General features: G+C 41.8%; 2 protein-coding genes across 12 annotated transcripts in view; one reads left to right on the forward strand and one right to left on the reverse strand.

Annotated features, from left to right (window-relative positions):
- LOC146984468 (chymotrypsin-C-like) overlaps positions 1-26,441 on the forward strand; it is a 246,211-nt gene that overhangs the window by 14,150 nt on the left and 205,620 nt on the right. The window lies entirely within an intron of this gene.
- kazna (kazrin, periplakin interacting protein a) overlaps positions 3,359-26,441 on the reverse strand; it is a 181,297-nt gene continuing 158,214 nt past the window's right edge. For 3 of the 11 annotated variants that reach the window (XM_085781573.1, XM_085781579.1, XM_085781581.1), the window contains 13 exons: positions 18,316-18,452; positions 17,194-17,364; positions 16,739-16,822; positions 15,422-15,611; positions 13,888-14,024; positions 13,395-13,518; positions 7,557-7,759; positions 7,297-7,415; positions 5,957-6,188; positions 5,724-5,825; positions 4,881-5,047; positions 4,533-4,674; positions 3,359-4,297 (listed from right to left, as the gene is read on the reverse strand). In XM_085781573.1, the coding sequence (XP_085637699.1) occupies positions 4,139-4,297; positions 4,533-4,674; positions 4,881-5,047; positions 5,724-5,825; positions 5,957-6,188; positions 7,297-7,415; positions 7,557-7,759; positions 13,395-13,518; positions 13,888-14,024; positions 15,422-15,611; positions 16,739-16,822; positions 17,194-17,364; positions 18,316-18,452 (1,967 nt within the window). In that variant the 3' untranslated portion in view covers positions 3,359-4,138. Of the gene's footprint in view, positions 4,298-4,532; positions 4,675-4,880; positions 5,048-5,723; positions 5,826-5,956; positions 6,189-7,296; positions 7,416-7,556; positions 7,760-10,785; positions 13,519-13,887; positions 14,025-15,421; positions 15,612-16,738; positions 16,823-17,193; positions 17,365-18,315; positions 18,453-26,441 lie in introns of those variants that run through there. The other 8 variants (XM_085781574.1, XM_085781582.1, XM_085781575.1 and 5 more) reach the window with 7 other exon arrangements.

The following is a 26,441-nucleotide window of genomic DNA, read 5'->3' on the forward strand; positions in this document are numbered from 1 at the left end:
TCTTGTTATACAATGAGAGATACTGTTCAATTACGAAATTCCTTATAACATAATCCCAAATGAAATGCTAAAAAACCTTGAGGCTCAGGTCATAGATCAACAGGTTGAGTGAGCGGAAGTGTAAAATTAGTCTCCAAGCAGAAAATAGGTCAACATACTGTACTTGTATTTAAATGGAGCAGTTTTCTAATACATCAATCTAATACATGCACGCCACATTAGCTTGTACATATTTTTGTCATAGGCCTCTGTAACAATACAATACAATTCAAGTGTGCCTTTGAGCCATGACGTGACAGAAAGATACAATAGCTATGTACAATAGCAACACTCAGAAACTGTGGGTTTAATCAAAATTGTTTATTTTTGCTTAATTGTGCTAAGCTGCTCTCTGTAGGAAATCAAGATGTGTTTATGTGCATGCTGTTTCAGTTGTCCTTCTTCCCCAATCCCCCAGTTAGGCCAAGCAGTTAACTCTGCATAGAGCGAAGGTATCAGTGCGAAGGATTATGGATATGTGCACCTAATGTGATATTTCAGTTTGTCTACTTAATCTAATTTTAAACTTGGTCATTATGGGAATTTACTAAGGAAAAACTATTTTTAATATGACACAAATGAAGGGATGTGAATACTTTCCGAATGAACTGTTGAAGACACACACTAAGGAAGTAGTTGTGTTTACTGTTTCTGTTCTGTCTATAACTTTTTGGAAGAATCAGCTGGCACTCTTACAAGAAGACAATGCTCTGTGGTGTATCCATGCTGACACATGATGAAGTCATAGTTAGTGCGGCATTACAAGTATGGTTGTGAAATGAGGTATGTAACAAACTGAGTGAAAATCTTAGAGTGGAATATTTTGTTGTGAACTTTGTGCTATATTGCTACTACAAAGCCAGAATTAGCAACTGCTGGTTGCTTGCCAGTAGAGGAAGAAATATTACAAGTTCAGCAGAAATCTTAAATCCTTTAGCAATGCCAATGACAGCTGTTTCTCTCACTTCTTTTTCTTCTACTGAAGTTCGCATGCTAACCAGCCAGCCCTGGTCTCACTGGACCATTTTGTCACTTTCCAATATCGAGTCGGTGTAGGGTCCAGTCTGTCCTGATGAATTCAGAGGAAGTGCTGCTCAGAGGGCTGAGACTCCTGGAACGACTGGTCAGTAATAAACCATTAATAATATTTATGATGACATATGTTATGATGCATGCAGCGTTTGTACACCTGTGATTTTGACAACAATACAACCAGATTTGTTTGAATTGACACTCAAAACAAGTGCATATCAGTCACTCTCAGAGTTTTGATGTGTATAATTATATACTATGTGATTTACACAGGGAATATACAGTAATAACTGTTATCAAATATAACTGAATGGCACTGACTCACACTCATTACTCACTACTTCTCCATGTAAATGAGAAGTTAGTCAGTTGGATATCATATGCGTCATATAGACTGAGCTTTTTATTTCCTCTTTGTAAATTTACCACCTACTCACAGTCACTCCTTTCAAGCTCTTTGGACAGAACCCACCTCGAGGCCCGACCCTGCCAGCACTCACATGACACCCATGCTCTTTCATTATGCTTTTAGCACAGCCCGTAGGTCTTGTTTGTGCCTGCGTGTGCATGTCTTTTACATATTTACCTGTCAAATCACCAGCAGAAATGGGCTCCACCAGGATCCACTTCCTCTGTATCAGCCTGCTACAATGAGGACTTGATTATTTTCATTAATGACAAAACCAGTTCCAACACCCGCCATTGCTGTATTGTGCTCTAGACTCTGGGGAGATTTTTCTTCCTCCCAAGCTTTTGTGTTGTCCCACACACACACACACACACACACACACACACACACACACACACACACACAGGGAAAGATAGAGAAGCACAGTGAATAAGCCTTGATTACATCTAGTAGCCTGGATTGAACCCCTACCAGCCTGTTATCAAATTAGTGATATGTCGCCAGCTACAATGGAAAAATGTTGCAGTAGGCTACGGATACATTTGATTTACATGGCTGTATAGCCCTAAGTGTAGCAAATTAGCTTTGGCTATAAATATATACGCTGTATATATTTATAGCCGAAGCTAACTAAAGCCGTATATTATATGGCTTTAGTTTCAAATAATATTGTATGCTGCGCTTCCGTGCTTACAAATAAAACCATACATACTGTAACTCCTGATTTAGTTGTTGCCAACTTACATGCTCAATCACGTCCACTGACATTTATCTATTGATTTTGGCTTTATGGCTGCTAGGTGAACATGTTATTACCGTTATCCCCTGAATGTTTCCTTAATAAGTAGTTGAGTTCATTTCCCAGGTGGAACGTCACTGAACACACCTTGTTTTATGATTCCCAACAGTGCAAAGGGGCAAGATATAATGAATTGCTTCTTTATTTTCACCACTGTGGGTGGATTCAGGTAGGTGAGCGCAGAGCACTTATAGGCACGGGGTAGCTGTCTCATTTGGTGCTGTGTCATACTTAGCTTGCCATAATCATTGAGTCATATAGTGTGTAAGAGTAGGAAGTTACACCATGTAGTGTTACATACAAGTCTATACAGACCATAGACTGTAAACAGACACTTCAGTAAACATGTCCAGCAGAGAATGGGGTGATAACTGGGGTTAGTCAACAGAACATGCTGAATGCTCACTCAAATGTGGAGTCAATATCACAGCTTTTCTCACAACCTTTATGAAAAGCACTTTGAATTTCCTTGTTGCTCAAACAAATAAACTTGCTTTGTCATGCTTATTATGGACCCCCCAGATGGCAGTGAAGGCACTGAACCGTGTATTTCCTCATGCAAATGCAATGAGAAAACTGTTTCACTCACATCTAATCATTATTATTCTGACGGGAAATTATGATCCCTGTTTTTGTCAATTCATCAACCATTTTCAATATTTCCTTTTCCCCTTATTCATTGATTTCATACATTACTAATCTTGATATTATTGTTCTTACAAACCAATAGGATGCTGAATGTATTTATGAAATGTATGTTATGGTAGCATAATGAACATGTCCGATTCAGCTCTTGAGACCTCTTTAGCTGCTTGATGTGTCTTCCTCAAATAGCTAGTTCTTCGCCTTGTCATTCGTAGCTGGACATAGCCTGTTGTGGTAAAACATAGATTTTAGTTGATGGGTGTGATAAGGCTGAATTGTACAACATGTGCTACAAGAGGCTAAAAGGCTGCCTTCAGCTGTATAGAGGGTGATAATTCATTTTTAATTTATGAAGACATGGACAGGCTTTGTTGCATAATTTATATATTTTTTAAAATTTAAGTTATGCTAAAGATGGCAGCAGGGCAATCATATTTGAGATGTCATCTTTATTTCATTTAAAGTAACACTGTCATTTTAACATAATTGCATCCTTACACCTTTTAGCCTGCGGGCTATGGACGTACAAGTCTGCAGTCATCTTTTGTTAGCACTGTTTGAATAATAATCCACATTTACCACACAGTATAAAACATCAGAAGAGGGTGCTACATTTGTTTAGACACAACAGTGTAAGTGTGCAAGATGAAAAATGACTATCAAACATTGTTTACTGTAGAATTTAAAATTCAGTTCAAGTCTTTTTTTCCCATTGTCCTCAGCTACAATGACAAGGCATCACAAACAGCAGAACTGAATGAAACAAGAACAATTTACACTGATGTTTAAGGTTTTTTTTTTTTCATTTTGTCTTCAAGTACCCTGTATTATACAAACAGTTTTTTAAAAATCTCATTTCCCCCAGAGAAACAGTCTGTCAATATTAACTAGTCAAGAAAAAAAAAAGAAATTACCCAGTCACATACTGGCTCACAAAGAACCATTTACACACAAACATAGAAAAATAATCATTTAGCTTGAGTCCTTCATCTCTTGATTCTGGGTTTGGGAAAAAACCCCAAATATTTCCAACCCAAGAAGTTTTTCTTAATCAGGAAACGTGTAAAAAAAAAAAAAAAAAGAATCCTTTCCCTTTCAAAAAGTGCAATCTGTCCCCTAAAGGCTCATCTTTAAAAAGAAAACCTCCCATGTTCAGGTGTATACGGAAAACAAATGTCCATGTAGATTCAGCTGTTGTCTGATGTTTGCTGACCTCACACATTAGTGACCTCGATGCTGGTGTAACCACGAATTGGACTTCCCTCGGCTCTTGGGGGAGTCTGGTCTCTGACCTCCCGAGGCAGAGAGCCGTAGCTGCTGTGGCAACTCAAGTCCCGCCCGCTGCGGGCTTTAGGGCTGAACCCTGATGGAGGCTGGGAAAGATACACAAGTTCATTTTTACAACACATACTTAAGCAAAAAGCAAAACCTTTTCACTGTTTCCCCAATGCTGATGACAAGTGTTGTCCAATGTGATGTCTCTTCCCATTGAACAACCTCACAGTTCCATCCTACTACATTGTGTCCTATTCAGCCTGTTGCCATACAGGTTGCCTGATGTGCAGCATAATGAGAAAAACAATGTTTCATAGTTATTGCTATTCCAACCTTGACAGCCCTCCTTCTCAGCGAGCCTTCGTCATCAGTGTGCCGGCCTGAGGAGCTGGGTGGTCTGCCCAGCGAGTTCTGACGGAGCAGCGCTGGTGGTGTTCCCAGGCCCAAACGCTCAGATTCCTGTTTGGCATCCGTCCTGTAGGGCGCATGGGAGGGATCAGGGTGCCGCAAATGTAATTTAAAAGACACTTGAATCACTTTGCACATTTACAGGCCATTTATGACCAGGGATCCTCCCTCTCCGCGGAAGGAGTGTTTAATCTAATCTATTAACACATAAACAGAAGCCTCAGTCAGTACAACTACTGTGGAGTGTCCATGTGTATCACTGTCTCCTCTCACCTGGCTGAACCGATCAGAGTTTTCATCTCTTCAACAAGGTGTCGGCGAACCATTTGCTTGTTGCTGGGGATCCCCAGCGCTGTTGCCATGGCATCAGTGTTGAACGTGGGGTCAAGTACCATGACGGCTCCATGGACTCCGCTGTTAAGTAGACTTTCTGCAAACTCCTGACCAGGTGGATGGAGAACAGAGGCCAAACATGATTTCTTTCATTCATATCATCAAATCTAAAATTCTCTGAGATAAAACTGCTGCTGCCATCAGAGTCTAAAGCAAAAGGCAGAGATATCAACAGTCTCTCAAAAATGACGACATGCTCCGAGACAAAGGACGTGTTGTCTGATTTGTGGATATCAGTATGAATTCAAGCTCCCTGAGGATATTAACAGGATGTCAGAGCACACAGTCCTATCTGAATATGGTGTTGCCTCACAAAGGAAACATGTTTTCCCATGCTAAGACAGAAGATAGTGTTGATGGAGGATATTCATACTGAATATTGCATCAGCATGGATGATGTAATCTGAAAGGCTTTGTAATCAACTAGCAGTAGCTTACAAGTACAATAACAAAAGGTTTCTATCACTCCTTGGAGATAGGGAGTGCTGAGTAAACACGTGAGCCTCCATTACTCCGGTATCACATGACAAGAGATCTATTAATACAATTTATTATCTTCGTTATAAATATTTAATCAAACTATGAGTACAGTATAGTGTATATTAAACTGGTTGTCAAGAGTTTTTTTTTCCCAAAAGGCTTGCTTCTAGAGGTTAGGTCTGCTGATTAAGTCTTTAAATGTGTACAGTTTCTAGGGTGTATTTTATTTTTCTCTGTCCCCACCTTCAAGTCAATATCCCTGATCCATTTGACGACCCGATGAGAGGTCCATACCAGTGGATCCACGTTCTGGTGCTCACACTGTACCCGGCGAGCCTGCAGTGCCTGGAAACCATTTTAATAAACAATTTTTTTTTTTACTCAACTAATGTTCTATTTTTACTCGCTGCCTCAGCACAGAAAACTATTTTCACTGCAGCTTTTTGTCTGCATATTTGATGCTGATTGACTCTTACCTCCTTGTCAAAATTGAGTAAGTGCAGCAGTTCGATGCCCAGCAGCAAGCTGACCTGGTGGAACTTTTTGTTGATGTTGAGGTGACGTTCAAGATCACGACGTGTGAGGGAGTTCAGCATCCGCCCATCTACTAAGTGAGTGTGAAAGGCCTGGGAGTACTGAGGCAAGCCCACGTCACTTAGCCAGGCCTTGGCCACCCAGTGGTGGTCCATGTCTGCAGCCTTGCACAGCCTGCAAGCAAACAGTGTGTAACAGTGTCACACCTAAACCTCCATCGCTAATTTCTCACTTAAACCGATACGTAACATTGATCCTGATAACATCATCCAATACAAAGACGATGACATTTGTGCTTTTGATTGAATAGTCTTGACAGAATTTTAATGAGCTGGATGAGAAGTCCTGTAACACTGCACTATCTCTACTATCAGATCAAAATTTTATTTTGCACTATGCTAAAGTGATGGCTCTAAAGCAGGGAGGGGCAGGGGCTGTTAATGATGACCTGTTAATATTAATTACATAATTTATTTAGGCATAATAAACAAAAAAGTTTGCTGATACTATTGTTCTAACCTTTATTTCACTCAAATTAAACACTTTTTTAAATTAGCTGTTTGCCCTGTCATTACTAATGTCAGAGAAAACTGGGGGGGTTTGGGTCTTACTTTGTGATTAGTAAATTTTTACATCCTATCACACTAATGTGAACACGGTAAACATTATACCTGCATGTCAGCATTGCAAGCTAACGGCTGCATAAAGCTGGTATGGCTACACAATACGATGATGGTGAAGTGAATGCTAAGTGAATTGCTCAAAGCATTAAGAAAATTAGTTAGTCAACAGAAACTCAATCAGCAGCCGTGGTGAGAATCTAATAATCATTTAAACACAAAAGAATATTATACCAGCAGAGGTCAGTAGTGGATTTATTTATCATTTGTGATTTTGATGAACTAACCTCTGAACCCTTTAATTTTATTGTTCCTAATGGTAAAGAAACACTTGGGACAGATTACTTATTACTTATATTATATTACTTAATCAATGGTTTAACAATCACATTCACACATGGAAACATTTTCAGATGAACTGACCTGCATGACATTGATCTGTAAGAGGAAACTGAAACAGTAGTAGAGATAATAAGGCATTGATCACAACTCTATTTCTTCTATATCTATTCAGAGTCAGAATTTGACTTTGTAGATATATAAGATGATCTCACTATAATCTGTGACTGTTGTTTCTACATATGACCAACAGATGGCCCTCTTACTCTACCACATGATGTAGCCTACAGTGCCTACAAGAATCCTCTGTGCCCCTTCCTCACCCTCTACCGTTCTCAGCCTCTCTGTAATCCTCAATGGCCAGGCGCAGTTTCCGGCGATGCATTAAATTGGTGACACCTAAACCCAACTCCAGGTCTTCATCCGTTAGCCCCAGTAAGACCTGCAAAAAAATGTCACAGTGGAGATTAAAGCAGCTGCAACTACACATCCACAGTGACCTATAAAACAAATGTCAGATTAGTGGAATTAAATATGACGACTCGGTAAGTCCACCTGCATCATGTCAGTGCCTTGATCCTACCTTGCCACTCTTGACGTTTTCTGAACAGGTGCGTATGTACATGGGCATTGCCATGACAACCTCCAGCCAGGCCTGCACAGTGCCCGCCCTCCACTGAGACATGGGTGTGGACCTGGCCAGCTCCACCTGCTGGAGGCGGTCCAGCTGGTCCTCCGACCCATCTGATAGGCTGAGGCGAGTGGGGCTGGACAGGCTATCTGAGTCTGGGTGGGTGGGGGGAGACATGTGGGTGATGCAGTTGAGGTTGTTGAGTGAGAGCAGAGGTGGAAGTGGGTATAGTGAGCGATGAAAAAGCAAAAATGTTAATTCAAACACACTGCAACAAATCAAACTCAATTTAACATGAAATCAGCCCCCGTAGGGAGAAAGGAACTAGATGGTAAGTAATTTCATCAAAACAAACACGCTGCTCACAACATCCTAAGCTTTTGGCTGCATGACAACAAGCCAAGCGTGTGCCAGTGATGCAGTAAGCAAAGTTGCAGCTTTTATAAGCAAGCTTCTCACTTCAGAAGTCCATTAAAACGGCAGCTGTTGTAGCTGCTGGACTAAAGTGACTCATCTGTCTAAATTACCCAGCAGCAACGGCTCAGTGAAAACCAAAATCCTGTTATTAGGAAATTTATCTCGCCTTCAGACATATTATGATCACGTCATCTACTTCACATTGTTGATATTATTCTACCTTGAAACTGTTGAGAGCCCTTTAAATTCTCCTTAAATGATTGCCTACAATCTATCATTGCTTACCTGTTATGTTACTAGGTTGAGCCAAATATTTGCTGTCAATATTTCTCTCGCAGTTTCAGTGTCTTGGGGAATCAGGCCAAGAACATACTGGCAACAACACAGTTGGCTCTGGCTCACTGAGAGACATTCTCTGTCCTTACCAGTGGATGGCAACATAGCACCAGTTTAGCATCAACGGTGGGTCTAGTGTCGTGTGCTGCTTTTTGTATTGAACCTATTATCATTTTTCTGACTGCTCGTGACATAATGAAGACAGAAACTGGCTGGTACGGACATTCACACATCAAGCAGCAGCGCAGGCAACGGGACAGGGTTTTGTGTTTGACAAAAGAGCAACATATGTTCTGTATGTTGCTCAAATTTACCTGCCACCTGTCTCGTCTACACTTCCTGAAAGCCTCTGCATCAGTGGAAACAGTGGACTGCTCTCAGTGCAGCCCTCGGTGTCTCAACCACTGACTCTGGTCTAAAAGTGGAAGGACTCCTGGGGAGCTAATGAGCCCTGGATAAAAGCGTCCACCTGAGAGCTCAGTCATAAAGGACGGGCCACAGACTCTTTGTCCTTCTTGCTGCCTCTATCCAAACCATCCATTTAACCTCAACTGTTACTTCAGTGCAAATGTATAGATGTGAGATTGAATGAAGCTCTTTTACTCTGAAACGTTGCCTGAAGCATCCAATCTTAAATCACACACACATGCACACACACAAATCAACAGGTCCTTTCTTTGTGGTGCTTTCTCTTACTGTGTTGCACTCTCACTGTACCACTCTTGTTTCCTTAAAAATAAATTCACAATTGACTGATTGTGAGTCTGAATAAACAGATTTTATTAGACTCGACTTCAGGGTGGATGCTTTATATGCCTTTCTAAGAGCGACTCATAAATTAAACATAGATTTCTAAGAGCCCCACTGAGAGAGATTCATTTTGAATAACTCTGGTCTTTGGCCAGAAATGCACTCTTAGATACTCTCCAGGTACAAGGTCTTTTTTTTTCATCCCAGAGAGTCCAAACAAACACTTGCCACATTAACAACAGCAAAATTGACTGTCTGACATCCAGTTGAAAGCCAAACTGCTGGAGCGACAGAGCCATTGAGTCAGAAGAAGTTCAGCTAGCTGAGGTTGTATTACTGTGAAGAGTTCTTGTCCTTTGTCAAAGGCCACAAATGTTCAGTGTGTAGGGTGAACACTTGGACTCTGTCCCTTTGTATGGACAGAGTAGCTGTATGTACACGTCACATGAGGAGCATGAGACTGTTGTGTTAACAATCAGTCTTTGAAAATACACTTCAATAGTTGTCATGATGGAGCTTATTGCAAAAGTACGATGTGATATCACACTTCAGATGGGAAATGAAGGAGGAGTAGGTAGTGTTGTGCACTAAGATGATACATTTGTATATATTTGACATTTTCTGCAATAAAAGTATTTTGAAACTTAATGGATCCAGATGAACAAACGTTCCAGTGACATAGATGGCTAACCAGTGCTCAGGTATCTTATCTAGTACAGTGACTGACTAATGAGGGTAAAGTGACTTAAACGTAGAAGTTTGAGATGCTGAGAAATAATCTTTTACTTTCTTGCTGAGTTAGAGTCTCACTTGACTGTATGCTAAATATGAAGCTACATCCAGTCTCTTCTGGCTTGTAAAGCTACACTACGCTGTATTTGCTCTTTAACTACTACACTGGAGTTGAGTCATTTGAGGAGTCTATCTGTGGACGTTACTGAACTAATGTTGTTTACCTACTTCATAGAAAGTTAGACCTATAGATTTGAGTCCAGCAGGATGTAAATAAACAGCAAAAAGAAAAAAAAGGGGTTAGGGTTAAAAAAAACAAAAAAACATGACATATTGTAACACTCAACTGGTTTTGGACCGTTTCCTTAAGAATTAAATTGAACTTGAAGAAGTGCTTTGTTCCAAGGTCAGTTTGTGATTTTCAAGGCATCTGCAAACACAGTTTGCAACCCAGCACAACTCATTTTTAAAGCAATAGGAACTGATGTACCTCGAGTCTGATTGATTACTTCTTGGGTCACTTCACTGTGTTGAGAGTCCGGTGCAGGTCAGACAAGACGGGGTCAGTGTTAGAGGTCAGGGGTCAAATCAAAGCAGAACATTATCGACACCATGTGCTGACACATATGAGTTCTGCTCCAACGTTCTGGCACGACTTCCTTTCCCTTCTCCTCTGTTTGAATGTCTCTATTGATTTCAATATAATACAAGGGAGAAATGCTCTCAGTTTGAATGATGGGTTGAACTTGGGAAAAAGAGGAAAGGAGGCCATTTGGAGGCTTCTGGGATGCAGTCCTCTCACAGATGGGCTTTCAGCACTGAGGGAAGCTAACGCATATGTTAAAAATGGCAGCCCCCCCAGCATAAAGGGACGAATCAGGATTAGAGCCATACCACAATGAATGAACACATACGGACACAAACATTAACACAGGGAAAGAGAGGACAGATTTAACGTTATTTATTTTATTTTAAAATAATCTTTTTTTTTCCTCATTTAGTTCTTTTTGAGCGTAATTTTGTTGCCATGCCTTTAAAAGTTTGCTACTAGCCATTTCTAAACATCTCAGGACCTCATAATAGAAGTCCCCCAATGAGGCCTACATCTTTGACTTTAAATAAAACTCTGTAATAATAATATTAATTTCATTTCTGTAATGTTATCTCATTTACAAAAAGGAAAATATTTGTGAAAAAAACAAAAAAACAAGCGACCATGGCTCAAAACATAAAATGATACAATGTTTTTCATTGATATGTTTTGTCCCCAGAGGATCATAGAGGTGGGTTACATGAAAAATAAAAATAGCCTAGATTTCCATACATGTCATTGAAGGTTTAATGAGATAAAGTAGTTGAGCTGTTGTTCTTATACATACAATTTAATACATGATGACTTATCTGTGAATTACCTTAGTGATTCACCTCTAAATCCAATATCTGCGAGCCCAGGTGTAGAGCAAGTTAAGGGTTAAATGATAATCCCCTCACTGCTTACAGGGGCGTCTCTCTTTGACAAGCATTGTGGTTGAACACAGCTCCACTGTAATCTGTGACTTTATAGTGTTTCAGGTGAGACTGACAAATACCCAGCGTTAGTTTAATATCAGGGAGAGAAAAGATTTCCTGGGGTGGCAGTGCAGACTCCGGCTCAATCCAATGAAAAGATGAAAATAATCCAATGTCTGTAGCCATTCTTTTGCTTGAAGAAATGCTATTAACCTTTGGCACCGAGTTAATTGCTTTTTGCAGCAATTGCCTGAACTCTGCATTGGGATTTTTTTTCTTTGGGGGGGGGGGGGGTTGAGTTCAGGGATCATGGGGGAAGGTATGCATTTGCTTCAGTTAGATTAACCTGCTTAAACCTGATTTTTACCTTCACAATTGGCACTCATTATTGTCATAGTAGTTCACTGCATGTCTGCTCCATGCTCAGGCCTCTAGATCCAATCTTTGCCCATCTGTTAAATGACCTACTTTCTGATGTTTGGAAAAAGCCTTAAAAATCAGTCTATTATCTGCTGCCTTTGTGTAATTAATGTTTATGCTATAACTTATTTTAACAAAATAGCTTTCAGTTTTTCTGACTAACTAATTCTGCTCCCAACAGCTTTTTTTCTTTTTGTATTAACAAAACGGCAACTGCAAACTACTGTAAGATCCTACACAGTGGAAATGGTAAAACAGCCTCATGAATAAGTAGAATAATTATTTTAACATTCAAAGTGTAGTGCTGGGTTTCTTTGTGACTGCCGACTTTGTTGACCTTCACTATTTCAAATGTAATTTTGCATGAAAAGTCTTGTAGGTGCAGATGAAAACATTCTAGGTTTAGTTGGGATGTTGAGCTCTTGAACGTTAATCGGAGCACTTTCTGACTGGCAGAGCGTCAAAGCTTGCAAAGCTAATCACTTCATTTAAAGTGGAGGAAAATCATGAATGAACATCATGATATAAGTAACTGACCTCTCTTTTTTTGTCAAACAGACATTTTATCATCTTCTCAACAACATACCCAGAGAAAGACGGTTGTGTTTAGTAGGGTTTTGTCCAACATGCATTTGGGGGATTGGGACTATGTGCATGCATGTCACACATGTGCCTCGGTCATGTACCTTCTATCATAACAGATAGAAAACACATTTCTTACATTTCCTGTTTGGCGTCATGTTGCTGTGGAACAAACTGTTCTGCATAGAAAGTTCATTCCTCGCTTAGCAACGTCTTTGAAGTGTCATTTGAGAAAACATCAAGAAGTGCCTGTGCACAGTTTTCTTGGCGGCTGTAGGGATGTGCCATATGACCGAATTGGAGGTGGATTTGAGGAGTCTGCATGTTGCCTACAGGAAACTGTTCTCATCATGGCAGTGTGGAAGGAGGGGGATGGACCAAGCAGGACAATAAACAGGGAGGAGTTTAAGTTAAAAGGTAGTGAGAGGAGGGGAGTACATGTCAAAAATAACAAAAGGCATTCAGGACAAGGAGACATTTACACGCACAAAGTGCACATCAACTGTTGTTATTTACAAGTACAGCAGTCCTTCAAGTTTCCAGTTGAGTGAAAACAAAAAGTCAAAATGTAAAGAACAATTAAAAGATCCAATTACACAGGCATTTTGGAGGGCAGATACAATAGAACACATCCACGTGGTCGCTGTGTCACACTGTTCACTCTATTTACAGGACTGTACATACATACAGGTGCAATTTGCTCGTTAAGGTTTTTCACTTCAGCGAAGCAAGACGCGCCTCCGGCTTCTGACATGGCCTCTGACCATGGACGACACACACATGCACACACACAGGTGCACACACTCTCACACACATGCGCACTTCAGTATGCATGTATGTGAGGCTGCACGGACACAAACAAACACCCATGCTCGCTCTCTCTCTCTCTCTCTCTCTCTCTCTCTCTCACACACACACACACATGTACATACACACATCGACAACAATTCTGTCCTCTGATAATTGCCATAATGACTCTCCGGGTGGTTCATGTGCTTTACCAGTCTGCATCTTCCTCTATGTAATAATCAGGTGTTGAAGTACCATCAAACAAACCAGGGTCGAGGGACTTGCGCTGCTTTCCTCGGGCGAAGACACGCGACAGAGAGCCCAGCCCCATCTTCTCTTTCTTCTTCTTACGCTTCGCCTCCTCCAGATCTTCTAGGGACTGGAAGGTAGAAAGAGATAGAGAGAGAGAGAGGGCAGAGAAGAAGATGAAGAGATGGGAAGACGAACAGAGATGCAAGAGTGGAGAAGTCAGTGAAGGAGCACAGAGTGGGCGATAAAGACTGGGAAAGATAAAGATCACAACACAAAGGGGAAGTGATGCTTGACATGCTGCCAGGCATGCACTTATTCATCAACCACGACTGGTCTTCACAGAGTGAGTGCACGACAGATGTGTGTGTGTGGAGCAAACACAAATTCAGCCAGAACGATGGTGGAGAGAAACGACAGCGGCCAGGCAGCAGGACGTTGGGCAGTTCCCACAACGGAGGTGATTACTTGGAAGGGTGTAGTGGTGGGCAGCTCTTACATTGCAGAGGGAGTGAGTCCGATGGCGTGGTGAGTTGATGTCGCTGGGCGTGGACGACCGGTCTCCCTCTACCGCCGAGGCGTCGGAGATGATGGAGGGCTGGCGCGAGTGGCACGGGCTCACCCGCACGGCAGCCACTAAAACGGGACGAGAAGGAAAAGAAAAGAGAACATGCTTGTTTTCTTTGGGGTGTGTTTGGGCACCAGAAGTAGTGAACAGGGAAAATGTGTTTCCTCTCAGGAACGCCACAACACCCTTAAATAAAAAATAAAATTTAAAAAGTCCCTAAGCAAAAGCCAGGAATTATTTGCAATCATCTGCAGTTGCTAAGCAACAGTGAAAACAGCTTCACAGTAGAACGAATGTGTGTGTGTGTGTGTACCAGTGAGACTGATACATACAGTTCGACCAATTGCATAGCAATTTGGGGGTTCGTGACTGTTCACACGTTTTCCCAGGACTTTTTTCTTTTTGTCTTTGTGTGAGTCTTCCTCCAGATGCCACCAATTAGTGAGCCGCCTGTTTGAACCCGTGGAGGACTCAGATGAACTTCTCCTCTGGTGGCTGCGGGGCTAATTTGTCTAGAACTTGGGAGGTGTCATTAGTCTGACTCTTGCTCTTTAGAATGACCATGTCTAGTTTTATTTTTCTGGACTAACCTCTCATCCTGTGTGTTTGGATTAGCGAGAAACACAAATCTATAAAGCCTATAGACTGCTGTTGTTTTATAATGACAATAATGTATTTAATAGTGTTGCTGAGGCTCTTGTTAAGTGTATAATATTGGATCTTTGCGTATTGCTGACTTGTTCCACCTTGCATGTGTGCAGACATCTGCAGCTGAACTGCTTCAAAGCCACTGAATTTCACTTGAAATTTAGAAACATCACCTCCTTCATATGAGGGGGGAACATGAACCATGGCTCCTACAGTGCTGCCTATACAGTGGCTCCTCCATCGTGTGTGTTGTATTTATGTACAGGCCGGTTACATGGGAAACCTACAGTGGTTGGTGTCATGAAGGGCCTAAATAGTCAGGCCAAAACGTCAAGTGAAAAGAATCTGTAAAATGAAGATAACAAATACGAGAAAGAAAAACTTTCCCTCTGAGACCGGCTCAAGTTATAAGTCACTGCAGCAGAGCCGACAAAATGTATCACTTCCACTTACTTCTCTCCTTTTGTCAAAACCTACTCAAACAGAAAGAAACAGAGCAGACAGCTGATCCTCAGCTGCCACCACTCTCAAATCCAGAGCAAACATGTGTGTGCGGCAAAGACGAACGGAAGCTGTAAAGCCAAAAAATACGTTCACCGTAACTGCTACACAAAGCGCATGAAATGTCACAACGACCAGAGCATCATCGGTGGCCAGTCATGTGGTCAAACTGAGCAGATGGCGCGAGTGAATGTGTGTGAAGCAGCTTGACACGAGCATGCAGAGGGTAAATGATGGAGAAGTCGCCGCGTGTGAGTCAGTTCATGTACAGGATGGAGGCTGTTGACAGCGCGTGTGCTCATGTCGTCCGTCTTACCTTGTCTGTCAGTGGGATGCCCCGTGTGGACGTAGAGGGTCTGCTGACTCTGTCTGATGGCAGCAGTCAGGGGAAGGTCAGCCTGCATCACCCACTCCTGGTTGTTGCCGTTGACGACCGTCTCCGTGGGCATGGCCAGAGAGTGACGCTTGGGCACGTCCTTGGTCAGAGTGGCTAGTGACTGTTTGGCCTTAAGAAGGTAGAGAGACAGCCGCAGTTAGAGAGAGAGGAACAACAAACCTGGGGAGATATCCTATCTGTTTTTTTTAATTTTTTATACACTTTCTGATTTGTGTTGGTGTTTGTGTCACTTTTGTTTTTATTTACAGTAAGCATATGCTATCTGTGTGTGCACATGTGCATGCTAAGTAACGTATCCTGAATCCTTCTAAACATGCAGATGTGTGGATGTGTGACTGCTCCCCTGGGCTCCTCATGTGGCTGTTGTCTCATGAAAAATGCAGCTGTATTCATGTTCCTCTTTTCTTGTGTGAAATCTCTTGCTACAGCTCCTCAGAGCGCTGAGAGAGAAAGGAAAAAAAAAGAAATGGACAGAATATCTGGAGGAGGTGTTTGCTGCTTTCATCCTTGCAAAGGTGGAAGTTACGGGTTGGTGGTGTGTAAAAAATGGAGAGACTGGAAATAATCAAGCTTTTCTATAAGTTTAATGAATACATTTGCTCTGCGGAGCCTTGTCACAAAGCACAATTCACTGCCTTTTAGCGGCAGCAACAATGAGCTCCTGGAGCCTTGAGAGATGTGTTTGTGTGTGTGTCCTTTGTGTCTATCAGAAGATTTATTTTCTTTGTGTGAATGTTTTCTTGGTTAGCCCTGACACGTCGGTGCTTTACAGATGCTTGAAATCTTGTTATTCTGCGACTTATATCTTCATGCCAAGCCACGGCAGGCTGCGGATCAACACCGGCACAATCAGCGTCATTGCAATCAACTCTACCTGGTCAAATGATTATCAATCACAGCCTTTGACATGCAAAACAGTATTAACATCACAAACCTTTGCAGTGATCATTAGTTGTCAGAATAATGACGTTTTGTTTTATTTTTTAACCCCAAGCATTACTTTTTCTCAATTAGAGCTAAAACACATTCAGATCAATCACAGCAGGAATCTGTGGGATCACCAATGTTATTAGGATCACAGGTGAGGGACTCCGAGGGTTAGTCAGTCACGTGCAGCTGAGGAGGGGGCTTTCCAAGACGACAATTAGGTCACAAATAGGAGAGATTTCCAAGGAGTGGGAGGGTGAAGAAAGGGCAAATTTTTAAAGTTGGGGTGGGGTGGTGGGCCCGTCTTACCGCCATGACCCTAGACGAGTAGTCCCTGTCCGCAAGCCGCTCAAACACCCGGAACTCCATTCTCTGATTGACACAGTTACTCATCTGGGGGGTAGTTGGAGACATGAGGGATGGCTAAACTGTATATTCAAAAGCTTCCTGTGGTTGATTATATGCAATATACCCAAACAGTGCATCATAATAATAGACATGTGTAGCACATACCCATGAAATACTAGTGAATATGTGCTTTCTCATTTGTCACATTAAGTGTTTGCTGTAAATATCTCATTTTGTTATGCGATAGCTGTACTCTTCTGTTCTGTTCATGCATTTAATATCCCTCTATCTACAGTATCTCACTGCCCTGTGTTTTTATGGGCAACTGTATTTCAAAGGAATATCAAACAATCCTATAGAAAGAGATAAAAGATTTTTAAAGCATGTCAGAGGTGCTGGCTGTCTCTTTGTCTCACCATGGCCAGTTCGGCTTCCAGCTCCTTGATGCGGTTCTCCTTGAGGTCGAGCTGAGAGCGCAGCATCCCCGTGTGCTCCGTGGCTTCCTTGGTCTGCCGCCGCAGGTCCCACTTCTCTCTCTCCAACAGGTCCTTCTCCTTGGCCAGCGCCTTCACCGCATCCTCGCTCTCCTAGTAGACACACACATCCTGATGGCTCGGCTCACACATCAAGCATGATTGAAGAATAAACAGGAAATTCAAACTTTAAAGCTAAACCCTGCCTGATCAGAGGAGGCCTTGCGGGCCTGGTCACTGTGGGACATATGACACCCAAGGGGGGTTGAATCAACAAAACCTTGTCTCGTCTCCCTCTGGCAGAGAGTTCTGGCTCCTCTCTTCTCACCTCGGCCCTCAGAGGGAGGCTACGAGGCCCTCGGCCCAGGTCAGCACTGCTGCCTGAGACAACAGCTCTCCTGCAGGCCTGCTCACAGCAGTGACTTACTGAGTGGACCAAGTTTACTACAGAATCATTGGCCACATCGCTTGTGGATTTTGCAGCAACAGGAGCCACAACAGAGTTAGCATGAACAGCTAACACGACTCAGTGGACATGAGAGGAAAACTGGAACTGAAACCTCTCCTTGGGTACAAGCCAACCTAGCACAGTATGGAACAGCACAGCACAGCATGGCTAAGCAACTGAGCTGTTGTCAAATTAATAGTAATAACGTGAGGCTATTGTCTATGCTTAGTGTCCCGGAGGAATTTTAATCTATCTTAATGCCATTATTAAATGTTTATAAAATATTTTATAAATTCATGATGAGCCAATACATTGATAAACAACACAAAGATGCTCTACAATAACCTAACAACGTACACCTGAACATATTGTCATCATCTTTAACCATGATGATCAATGATACTAAGGTGAGATGAATAACTCTGCAATACTGTAGCAGTGATAACGTAAACAATCTCACAGTCAAATGACCATACAATATGCAAAATCTAGTATGCAAAGTATTTTACAGCACAATCACATATGCAAAGAGTGGAACAACTTCATCGTCTAGTGTACCAGTACACCAGTGGCTCTAGTCTGTACATGTGTGCACCGTCAGAACATGGCCTCCATACTTTTCTGTGCTGCTCATAGTTGCGTATGAAGTCACGGAGCTGCTCCTCCCGGCTCTCCAGTGTGGCATAAAGCTGCTGCATCTGGTTCACCAGGTCTGCTTTCTCTGCCTTCAGACGCTTACGGTCCGACTTCATGGCTGCAAAACAGGACGAGACAGAGAGAGAAAGAGAAACAGACTGTTTAGAGATCAGCAACATTTGACTGTGTGTTAAAATGTCCGTGTCGGTTGTGTCCGTGTATGTTCGTGAAATTCATTCATTTACACATAAAGGAGAAGCTAAAGATGGTGTAAAAGAATCTGGTTGTTGGAGGGTTAAATTCTTAAAATTGCCACAAAAAATAGCACCTGAACAGATTTGTTTATCTTAATTGAGCAACAGAAATCACGTTGTGTATGTCTCTGTTGCCTCCCCGGGTTTCCAAGGAGTGATTTTAGCGAGTGAAATTAAGTTTGACATTTGCAAGGTTTTTCTCAAAATGGCAGTGTTTGTTTGTTTTGTCAAACCAGCAGCACATACAGACATGTTATCTGCAGAAATGTAAATACAAATGAACAGATAAAGGGACAGATACAGATCTTGTATTGTATTGATAGATGTGTGACCGTGTATTGTATTGCATCTGCTCACATGTTTTAAGCTAATTCGTCTACAAACAATAAGTTACTGTATTTGTGGAGAATCTCTACTAACTCACTGAGTCCAACAGACAAACACGGAGTTATGTTAAAATTCATTTAATGAAGTCTGAATCAGAATATGCACAAACTTGGCAGTATGTGTTGTCCTCAAGTCCACGTTGTAGCAGCAGTGTCTTCATGCATAATAATAAGTAAGTTATTAAGCACTTTCAGATAAGAGGCGTTTTGAGTAAAAACATTTAATACACCTGCTGTTACTGGTCTAATGTGGCGTGACTGTGTGTTGATAAAAAAACGTGAATCACGCATGAACCCTCCTGTCAATCTCCTCCATGCTGCCGGCTTCGTTAGAGGCTGGGTTTCTCTTTTCATCTATCTCTCTGCCACACACTCTCTCTAATCCTCTGGCACTTCACCCACGCATCATGATAAAGAATATGGTTCAGTGTGGTTATTCAGAGAAGCTCTAATTTTCTCAAAGACAACATCCCCCTTTTTCTCTCCTCTGCATCTGCCTCTTCTCTTGCTTTCGCTTGATCTTCTCTCCCTCCTCGTGCGAGGCCGTTTTCCAGACATCTGCTTAAAGCTGACTTTCCCTCCAGCTATATCACACTGACAATATATTTTATTTACATTTTGTGCATCCACCTTTGTCTGTCTCACTTTGACGTCTTTTTCCTTTCAGCCGAGCAGCTCTTGACAGTTGGATGTTTCCTAACGTCACACAGCTTCTTTTCTCTTGATGCTTGTTATGTATTCACCTTTCCTTCTCCTCTCTCTCTTTTACCCCTCTGAGCCAGCTTCCTGTCATTAATTAACTTATATCACAGCCTGGTTAATTGCGTGACATTCACAACTTGTGTCTGGGGAGTGTGCTCGGGCGAGCGCACTTGTACAAGGACAGATTCCCGCTCTCATTTCCCCTCACTTCATTCCTCTCCTGTCACCATTTCATATCTCTCTCTTTCACCCGCTCTTTTCGCGATGGAATCCCCAAGCCAAAGGGATTAGCGGGGCCAAACTAGCCAACGAAGGAAGACAAGAAACATCCCTTATTGGCCAACAGAAACAGGAAACCTCCCAGCACCTGCCTCAGGAAGTGAAATCAAAGCCGTCTTTGAGATGAGCCAAAAACGCTGCTGCTGCCTCACATCCTGCACCTGTGAGCGCTGGCAACACTGACCCTCCTGGTGTAGGATACAAGAAAGCACTCACTGTGTCTCTGTGAAAGGAACCATTTTACTGAGGACAGCCATGTTTTCACTGTTACTTACCATCTCAAAAACCTATGTATGGGGACACTTTTAATAAAGAATAGTCCCGGGGCTTATTGCAGTTACATCACACCAATCTACGTTCACTGGGTGAGATGGGGAAGCGCTAGCATGTCTCTCCCTCTCTGCTGTCAGCCATATTAATGACTAACATGCTCTGGCTCAGTCCGAGCCTCCATGAATTATTACCAGATGAAACAAGAGGGAACCACCTGGGAACCATACCGAGCTGAGGCTAATGGTGCAGGAGGAGGACACGGAGAGGAAGCTGTTGGAGAGGATTCAGTATAATAGTGGTTTCATGAAGGAATGAGCTACCCTCTTTCTTACCATTCATTCAATTAATTAATATATTTGGTGTTTTTTGAAGACTCTCTCTTTTTTTTTTTAATTAGTGAATATCCAGCATGTGTAAACAGTGGCTGTCTTTATATGAGCCGACATGCAAGTTTCGGATACTAAAACCTACCCCCACCCGTGTACGCAGGGGAAGAGCAGATTGGGACTCTTGCAAAACAAACCCTATCAAGAAAATCCAAGCCACTGTTCCCACAGTCCAGTGGTAAAAAACAAAAACACCTGCCTGTGCAACCCTCTCATGACACACACACACTCGAAAATCTGCATAAGTGGTTTCGAGCTCACTACACAAAGCCTCTTCTGCTACCGAAGCCCTTGTGCTTTGAAAGTAGTGTAATGTGAACATCTACTACTGTAGTGTGCTAAAAGCCTTTGTCTGCTGGGCTCTTACACAACGCTTTACTACTATTGAGCTAAGATTGCCTGTAATGAGTGGGCCAGCTCATTAGATACTAAACAGCAACACTGGACTCCTCTGGGATTACCCCACTGGCCTCTGTAGTAAAAGTGAGTAAAAGTAATAGCTTTGCATTTTGGGAATAGACTTATTTATATAGGCATAGAGAGAGGAACTAAATATACAGTATGCTGCACATATGGATAAACAATTATTGTATGGTGGTCAGGATGACAGTGGGAGGGTGGCGCAGAAAAACTATGATTGTGTTTGCAGCATGCCGAGTGTGTATGGACGGTAGAGAAGTGGATTATTCTGCAGGAGGGAACATTTCTTTCATGTTTTGATGCTTTTTTTCCCGCTGTGAAAATATGTCGCCACATGAATCCCTTTTGTTGTTGACGTGACTTCGAGCTGACCACAGCTGCTGCTGTTGTTTGTAGTGAGGCACACTGCAACTTTTTTTTTTTTTTCTTTACAGTTACCTATAAAGCCTCCAGGGGATCACTGTTCGATTCTCAAAGGATGAAAAAAAAAAAAAAAAAACCTCCAACCTATAGGGACATATATGAACCCACAGGAGAGTCTCCTGAAATAGCATCCCAATCGTGGTAGAAAAACAGGACCATTGTTGTCATTGGTTACGGTGGAAAAACACATGGTTAAGCTTTTGGAGCGGTCAGAGTTTGGTTAGGATTAGGCTCAAACAAATAAGTGATCAGGTTTAGGGGGGAAATCCTCCTCTGCTCATGTTACAATTACCACTGATGCTACAGCAACAAAATGTATTTATAAGCTTCCTTTACAAAGGATTTGTCACACTAGCACTTTGAAACTCTTTATAAATATGTTATAAGGCAGGCATGGGCAACTAGTTCCACAAAGGGCAGGTATGGCTGCAGGTTTTTGTTGACCAATCAACTGTCTGAAGACTGAGATCAGTTGATCACTTTCTTGTGTGTATAAACTGTATTCTCCTTCCCTTCTGTCCCAGGCTGTTTTGTCCCTTGAGTCAGCGTTCTAGTGTTGTTATTTCATTGAATGATTCCCCCCCGTGTGACTGTGTTTGGTTTCTCTTGACTCCTGAGTTTTGCCTGCCAGATTATTGTGTCTGATTGAATTGACTTCCTGGTTTTGGCCCTACCTTCAATAAACAACTCTGAGTAAGCCTGAGCCCCCGATTCTATCATTGTGTCCACCTGGTCCGTACATGATAGATGTGTGAACACCACCTCAGATCTTTGAGGAATTGACGTCCACATTGTTATATATGTTTTTCCAACAAATGTAATGTATTATGTTTGGTCTGCTGTTCAAGCAAGTTGTCTTCACTTTCATCAACAGAAAACAGAATCACAAAAGCTAGACCCACTTACCAACACTGCTCAGAAAAGTATGTTCTTCACGTTAATGAATGAACTCACTTCACACTGACGCTACTCCACATAACTTCAGTCCTAAAGAGAAGGGACCGTTTTTTAGACGGCTCTTAACATAATTATATGGGGAGAGAACAAAAGAGACATCAGTTCATTGGAGGGAGTCCATTGTTCATAGTTTGGGGTTTTAAATCTGCCAGCAGAATAATGAAGTAGGAGCCTCTGAGCTGCTCACCTCCTCTGTAAAACAAACTATGCATTGGTGCGGTTTAACAGTCTGACTGTAGAGCAGCTAATGTTTCTCCCGTATCAGGCTTCTTTGTAGTCAGGGTGATATTCAGACATTTTAATGAGAGTTAATCAATGTTTAACCTGATCCTCCAACCTTAGCGATGACATTTGACACTTGTTATAGATCTTTGTTCAGCCTATCCATAAACATTGCTCGCTAATAAGTGATGTGGAGAGCCGTGTGTGCGAATGAGTGTGTGTACAAGCTATTGAAACAGTGCAATTGACATCAGGGAATCGAGGGGAGAACCATACTCGGATTCCATAACAGTGCTCATTACTTGACTCTCTATCCTTACTAGAGAGGCCCTAGACCTCCGCTAAGGTCAGCTCCCCATTGCTCCTCTACGTTTGATGCAAATCAGCTCAGTACTTTTTGTGTAATCCTGCTGACAAATGTACAGACACTGATACATAACCTCCTCTGCTGAGGTAATTACAGGCTGCTGTAATTCATTGAAAGGCTGAGCCTAATCATTCAGGTGCACATATCATAACAGTACTGTAATAGGTAAATGCAGAACAAACAGCAGAACTGCAACACAGCTTCTGGTACAATGGTACTTGTACAATGTCTCTGTGATTACTGAAGTCCCTTTGATTATCAGTAGGGGTCACTGTGATCCAAACACACATCCTTATTTGAGATCATCAAATTAGAGCAGACTGAGGTTCATAATGAATATACAAAACTGCCGTCATTACCTTAATGATGAGGGTCCTGTCAGAAATCAGGATATAAATCACAAAAGATTTGCAAAAACACACACCAGCCTGCATTATTTTCCCAGGTTTACAGAATTCAATTTGAGTCTTTAAAAAACAAAAACAAATTTGCTTAAAGATAAAAGAGAAACTACTGCAATTACCTAAATCTTATCAGGTTAAGTAGTCTGATGCAATTTAACAGCCCTGTATTTGTGTGTCTCGGTGTGTATTGGTGTTTAAACACCTAGTGAAGGAAGGCCTTGTAGTCAAGGACAGAGCTGCTTTCTGAGTACGGTGTAGCGTGAAATGACACTAAACAGAGCGGGCAGACTGTGCTTTGATGATACATAGCTGTCTGCTGCTTTCATTTGAGCTCTGGATTGACTGGGAGTCCCTCAGCGATAGTAATTACCCAAAGAGGAAATAGCTAATTAAAAAAACTAAACAAAAAAAAAGTAGAGACAGCCAACTTTACTTTGAAATTTCATTAAAGACAACTTTGATGAGAAAGTCCACATAACACTCTGGTAAACTTATAAACAATTTTAACAGCAGTCCAGCTGTGTTACTATAAACTCCCTCACTTCAGGCTTTGATTGCCAAGACAGTTTGAGTTCATTGTCATTTGCGTACTCAGAGGTGGGGGCGTTGCGATGACTCCGAGCAGAAGCTCTTGGCTTGAATTGAGTGGCCACAGGCGTCATAACAAAACCTGCAATTGGGGAGCAGGCAATTACCCACGATTACAATTATAGTGCTAACAGGCTGATGCCTGGCACACAGTGGGAGTGAGCAGCTCAGGCCTTAACACTGAAACACATCGCAGCAAACAAAGGCAGAGGGGGAGATAAAGGAAGAGACAGAGAGGGAGGAAATGAAGAGGAACTGGAGAGAAAACGACTGAAGAGCAGCGTTCCTCTCTGCGTTCACCATTTTGTATTCATGGGCTAATCTGCATGTAATTTAGCGGCAGACTGTGTGAACCGAGGTAGGAGGAGCACAGTTTTTGGTGAAGCATTCCCAAAGTAAACAGGTATCATCTCGAGTGGCAGAGAGCAAAGGAGGGGATGATGCATTTCTTTCACGCTACTTCATCACTCCAGCCTCTTTGCTTTTTTTTCTTTCCGAAGCAGAAGCACAGAAAAATGAATAAATACAAAGTAAGAACACAAAGCTACTCTGCTTCACAATAATTGTTGGTAGCGCTTCAATAAAAACCCCCAGGGTGCTTCACTTCTCCAAACACTGCTCTCGTCGCAGCATTTGGTGGGATGTTCACAATATGCCAGCCTTGGGGAAACAGGGGGAAATCAAATAGAGTCGACATCTTGCCTCCAATCAATTGGAAGCATATGGAAATTGCTGTAGTTAATGAGGTATTCTCAAGAACACTTTTTTTTTTTTACCACCAGAAGCCACACACAAAAATAACTATTTTCAACTCCAACTTTTTTGCTGTATTGCTAAGCCTTCAAACACAAAGGGTAACCAGACAAGAAACGTTGACAGTTTCAATAACATGAAAAATATCTGTTTCTTTAGGAGTAATCAGTCACAAAAAAGACTTGGACTGAAGCTGTGGGCCTTCAAGTTTACCAAACACCTACAACAAACCAACCCAAACAGTATCTCTCTGAGCACTTTGAGTCTAAGGTTTGTCGATATAGACACAAAACCAACAGTGTAATTAACCTATCGCAAAAATATTTATATCTATCTTTCAAACAGGGAAAAATGTATTAAGTAAATTATGCCGTGAAAGTTCCTATTGAAACCTATTTGCTGATTTCCTAAAGGCTTTTTTCCAGCTGTTTTTAGATCCAAGTGACTCTGTATGAAAACTCTCCCAAATCTTTGTATATTTGTGACAGCCCTTAAAGTTATTTTCCCCAATAGTTACCTTCATAAAATAATTTTAAAAAGGCTAGCAGGTTAGTATGTACGAATAGTTTAAATATTTTCTTTCCCAACGCCTTTTATTATAGTTTGTTTTTAATAAAACATTTGGTCGATGCCTCACGACCTTTTTAATTTTCTCTTCATTGCCCTTCATGCTCAACAGGCCTCGACAGCCCATTATGATGCTAATATACATAAATAAACTTGTCTTGTCTCGGGTATAATGGCGTCAGAATATTCATGGAGTCATATGTTTCAATCTGCTGACTGTCCTTATCAGAAATAAACCCACAGTCCACAATTATCACCAGTTGTGTCCAGTAGCATGTGTGAGAATCTGCAGCAGGAAACATGAATGCATTTGGTGGCAGCAGCTGGAAAAACAAAACACAAAACAATGTGACAAAATTGGATGACAGATGTTTTTTTGCTTGGAAACAACAGCAAATATTGATGAGGACAAAGCCAAAAATCCACTGGCTGCTTCCCACCACACGAAAACATCACAAGAGTAAAAGGTTCATTAAAACTGTTCCTGGGAGTCTCAGGAAATGGTATTGCTGGAGTCTGAACCAGTGTCAGTATACTGTATGAAGATGGAGCGCAACAACCATGGACTAACAAAAGAGTCGGGAACCAGCCACTTGCCATACAGACAGGTCATGTGGAAAATAACAATGAAAAATATAAATTATTCAGAAATTCTGCTACTTTCACCACTGAATGAAAATGTCATATTTTTCCACGGGTCACTCTCTGGCCAAAAGCTTTCCACTTGAACATCAGCTTCTGCTTTATTGCAGAAAAAAACAGCTCTGCGGGCCAAAACAGCGAATAGCAACAGGAACGTCTTCACAGTCCTTTCACTTTTCCTCTGAAGTGACTCCAACAGAAGCAAACTTGAACACAACAACAGCCAATTTCCTGTTGTCCTCCCACATACCCCGTCTTAATTGCGGACGAGATCCACCCTGCTTAACGTTCTGGACCTTGTAAGCCAACCAAAGTCCCCCTTTATAAAGCTTTCATTAGCTACTGATTACTGTGAGTGCCTGCTGGGGCTGGTAGACTTTGGCCTTCATTAACAGGCTTGAGTCATACAAATGACTGTATGAGCCAGTGTGCAGTCTGCTCAGCCGGCCAAATATCCAGCCGAAGAGGAGATAAGTATGTATTT

The sequence above is a fragment of the Trachurus japonicus genome, chromosome 7 (genome assembly GCF_045865225.1).
Source record: "Trachurus japonicus isolate A0001 chromosome 7, Traja_1.0".
In the NCBI taxonomy this organism is placed as follows: Eukaryota; Metazoa; Chordata; class Actinopteri; order Carangiformes; family Carangidae; genus Trachurus; species Trachurus japonicus.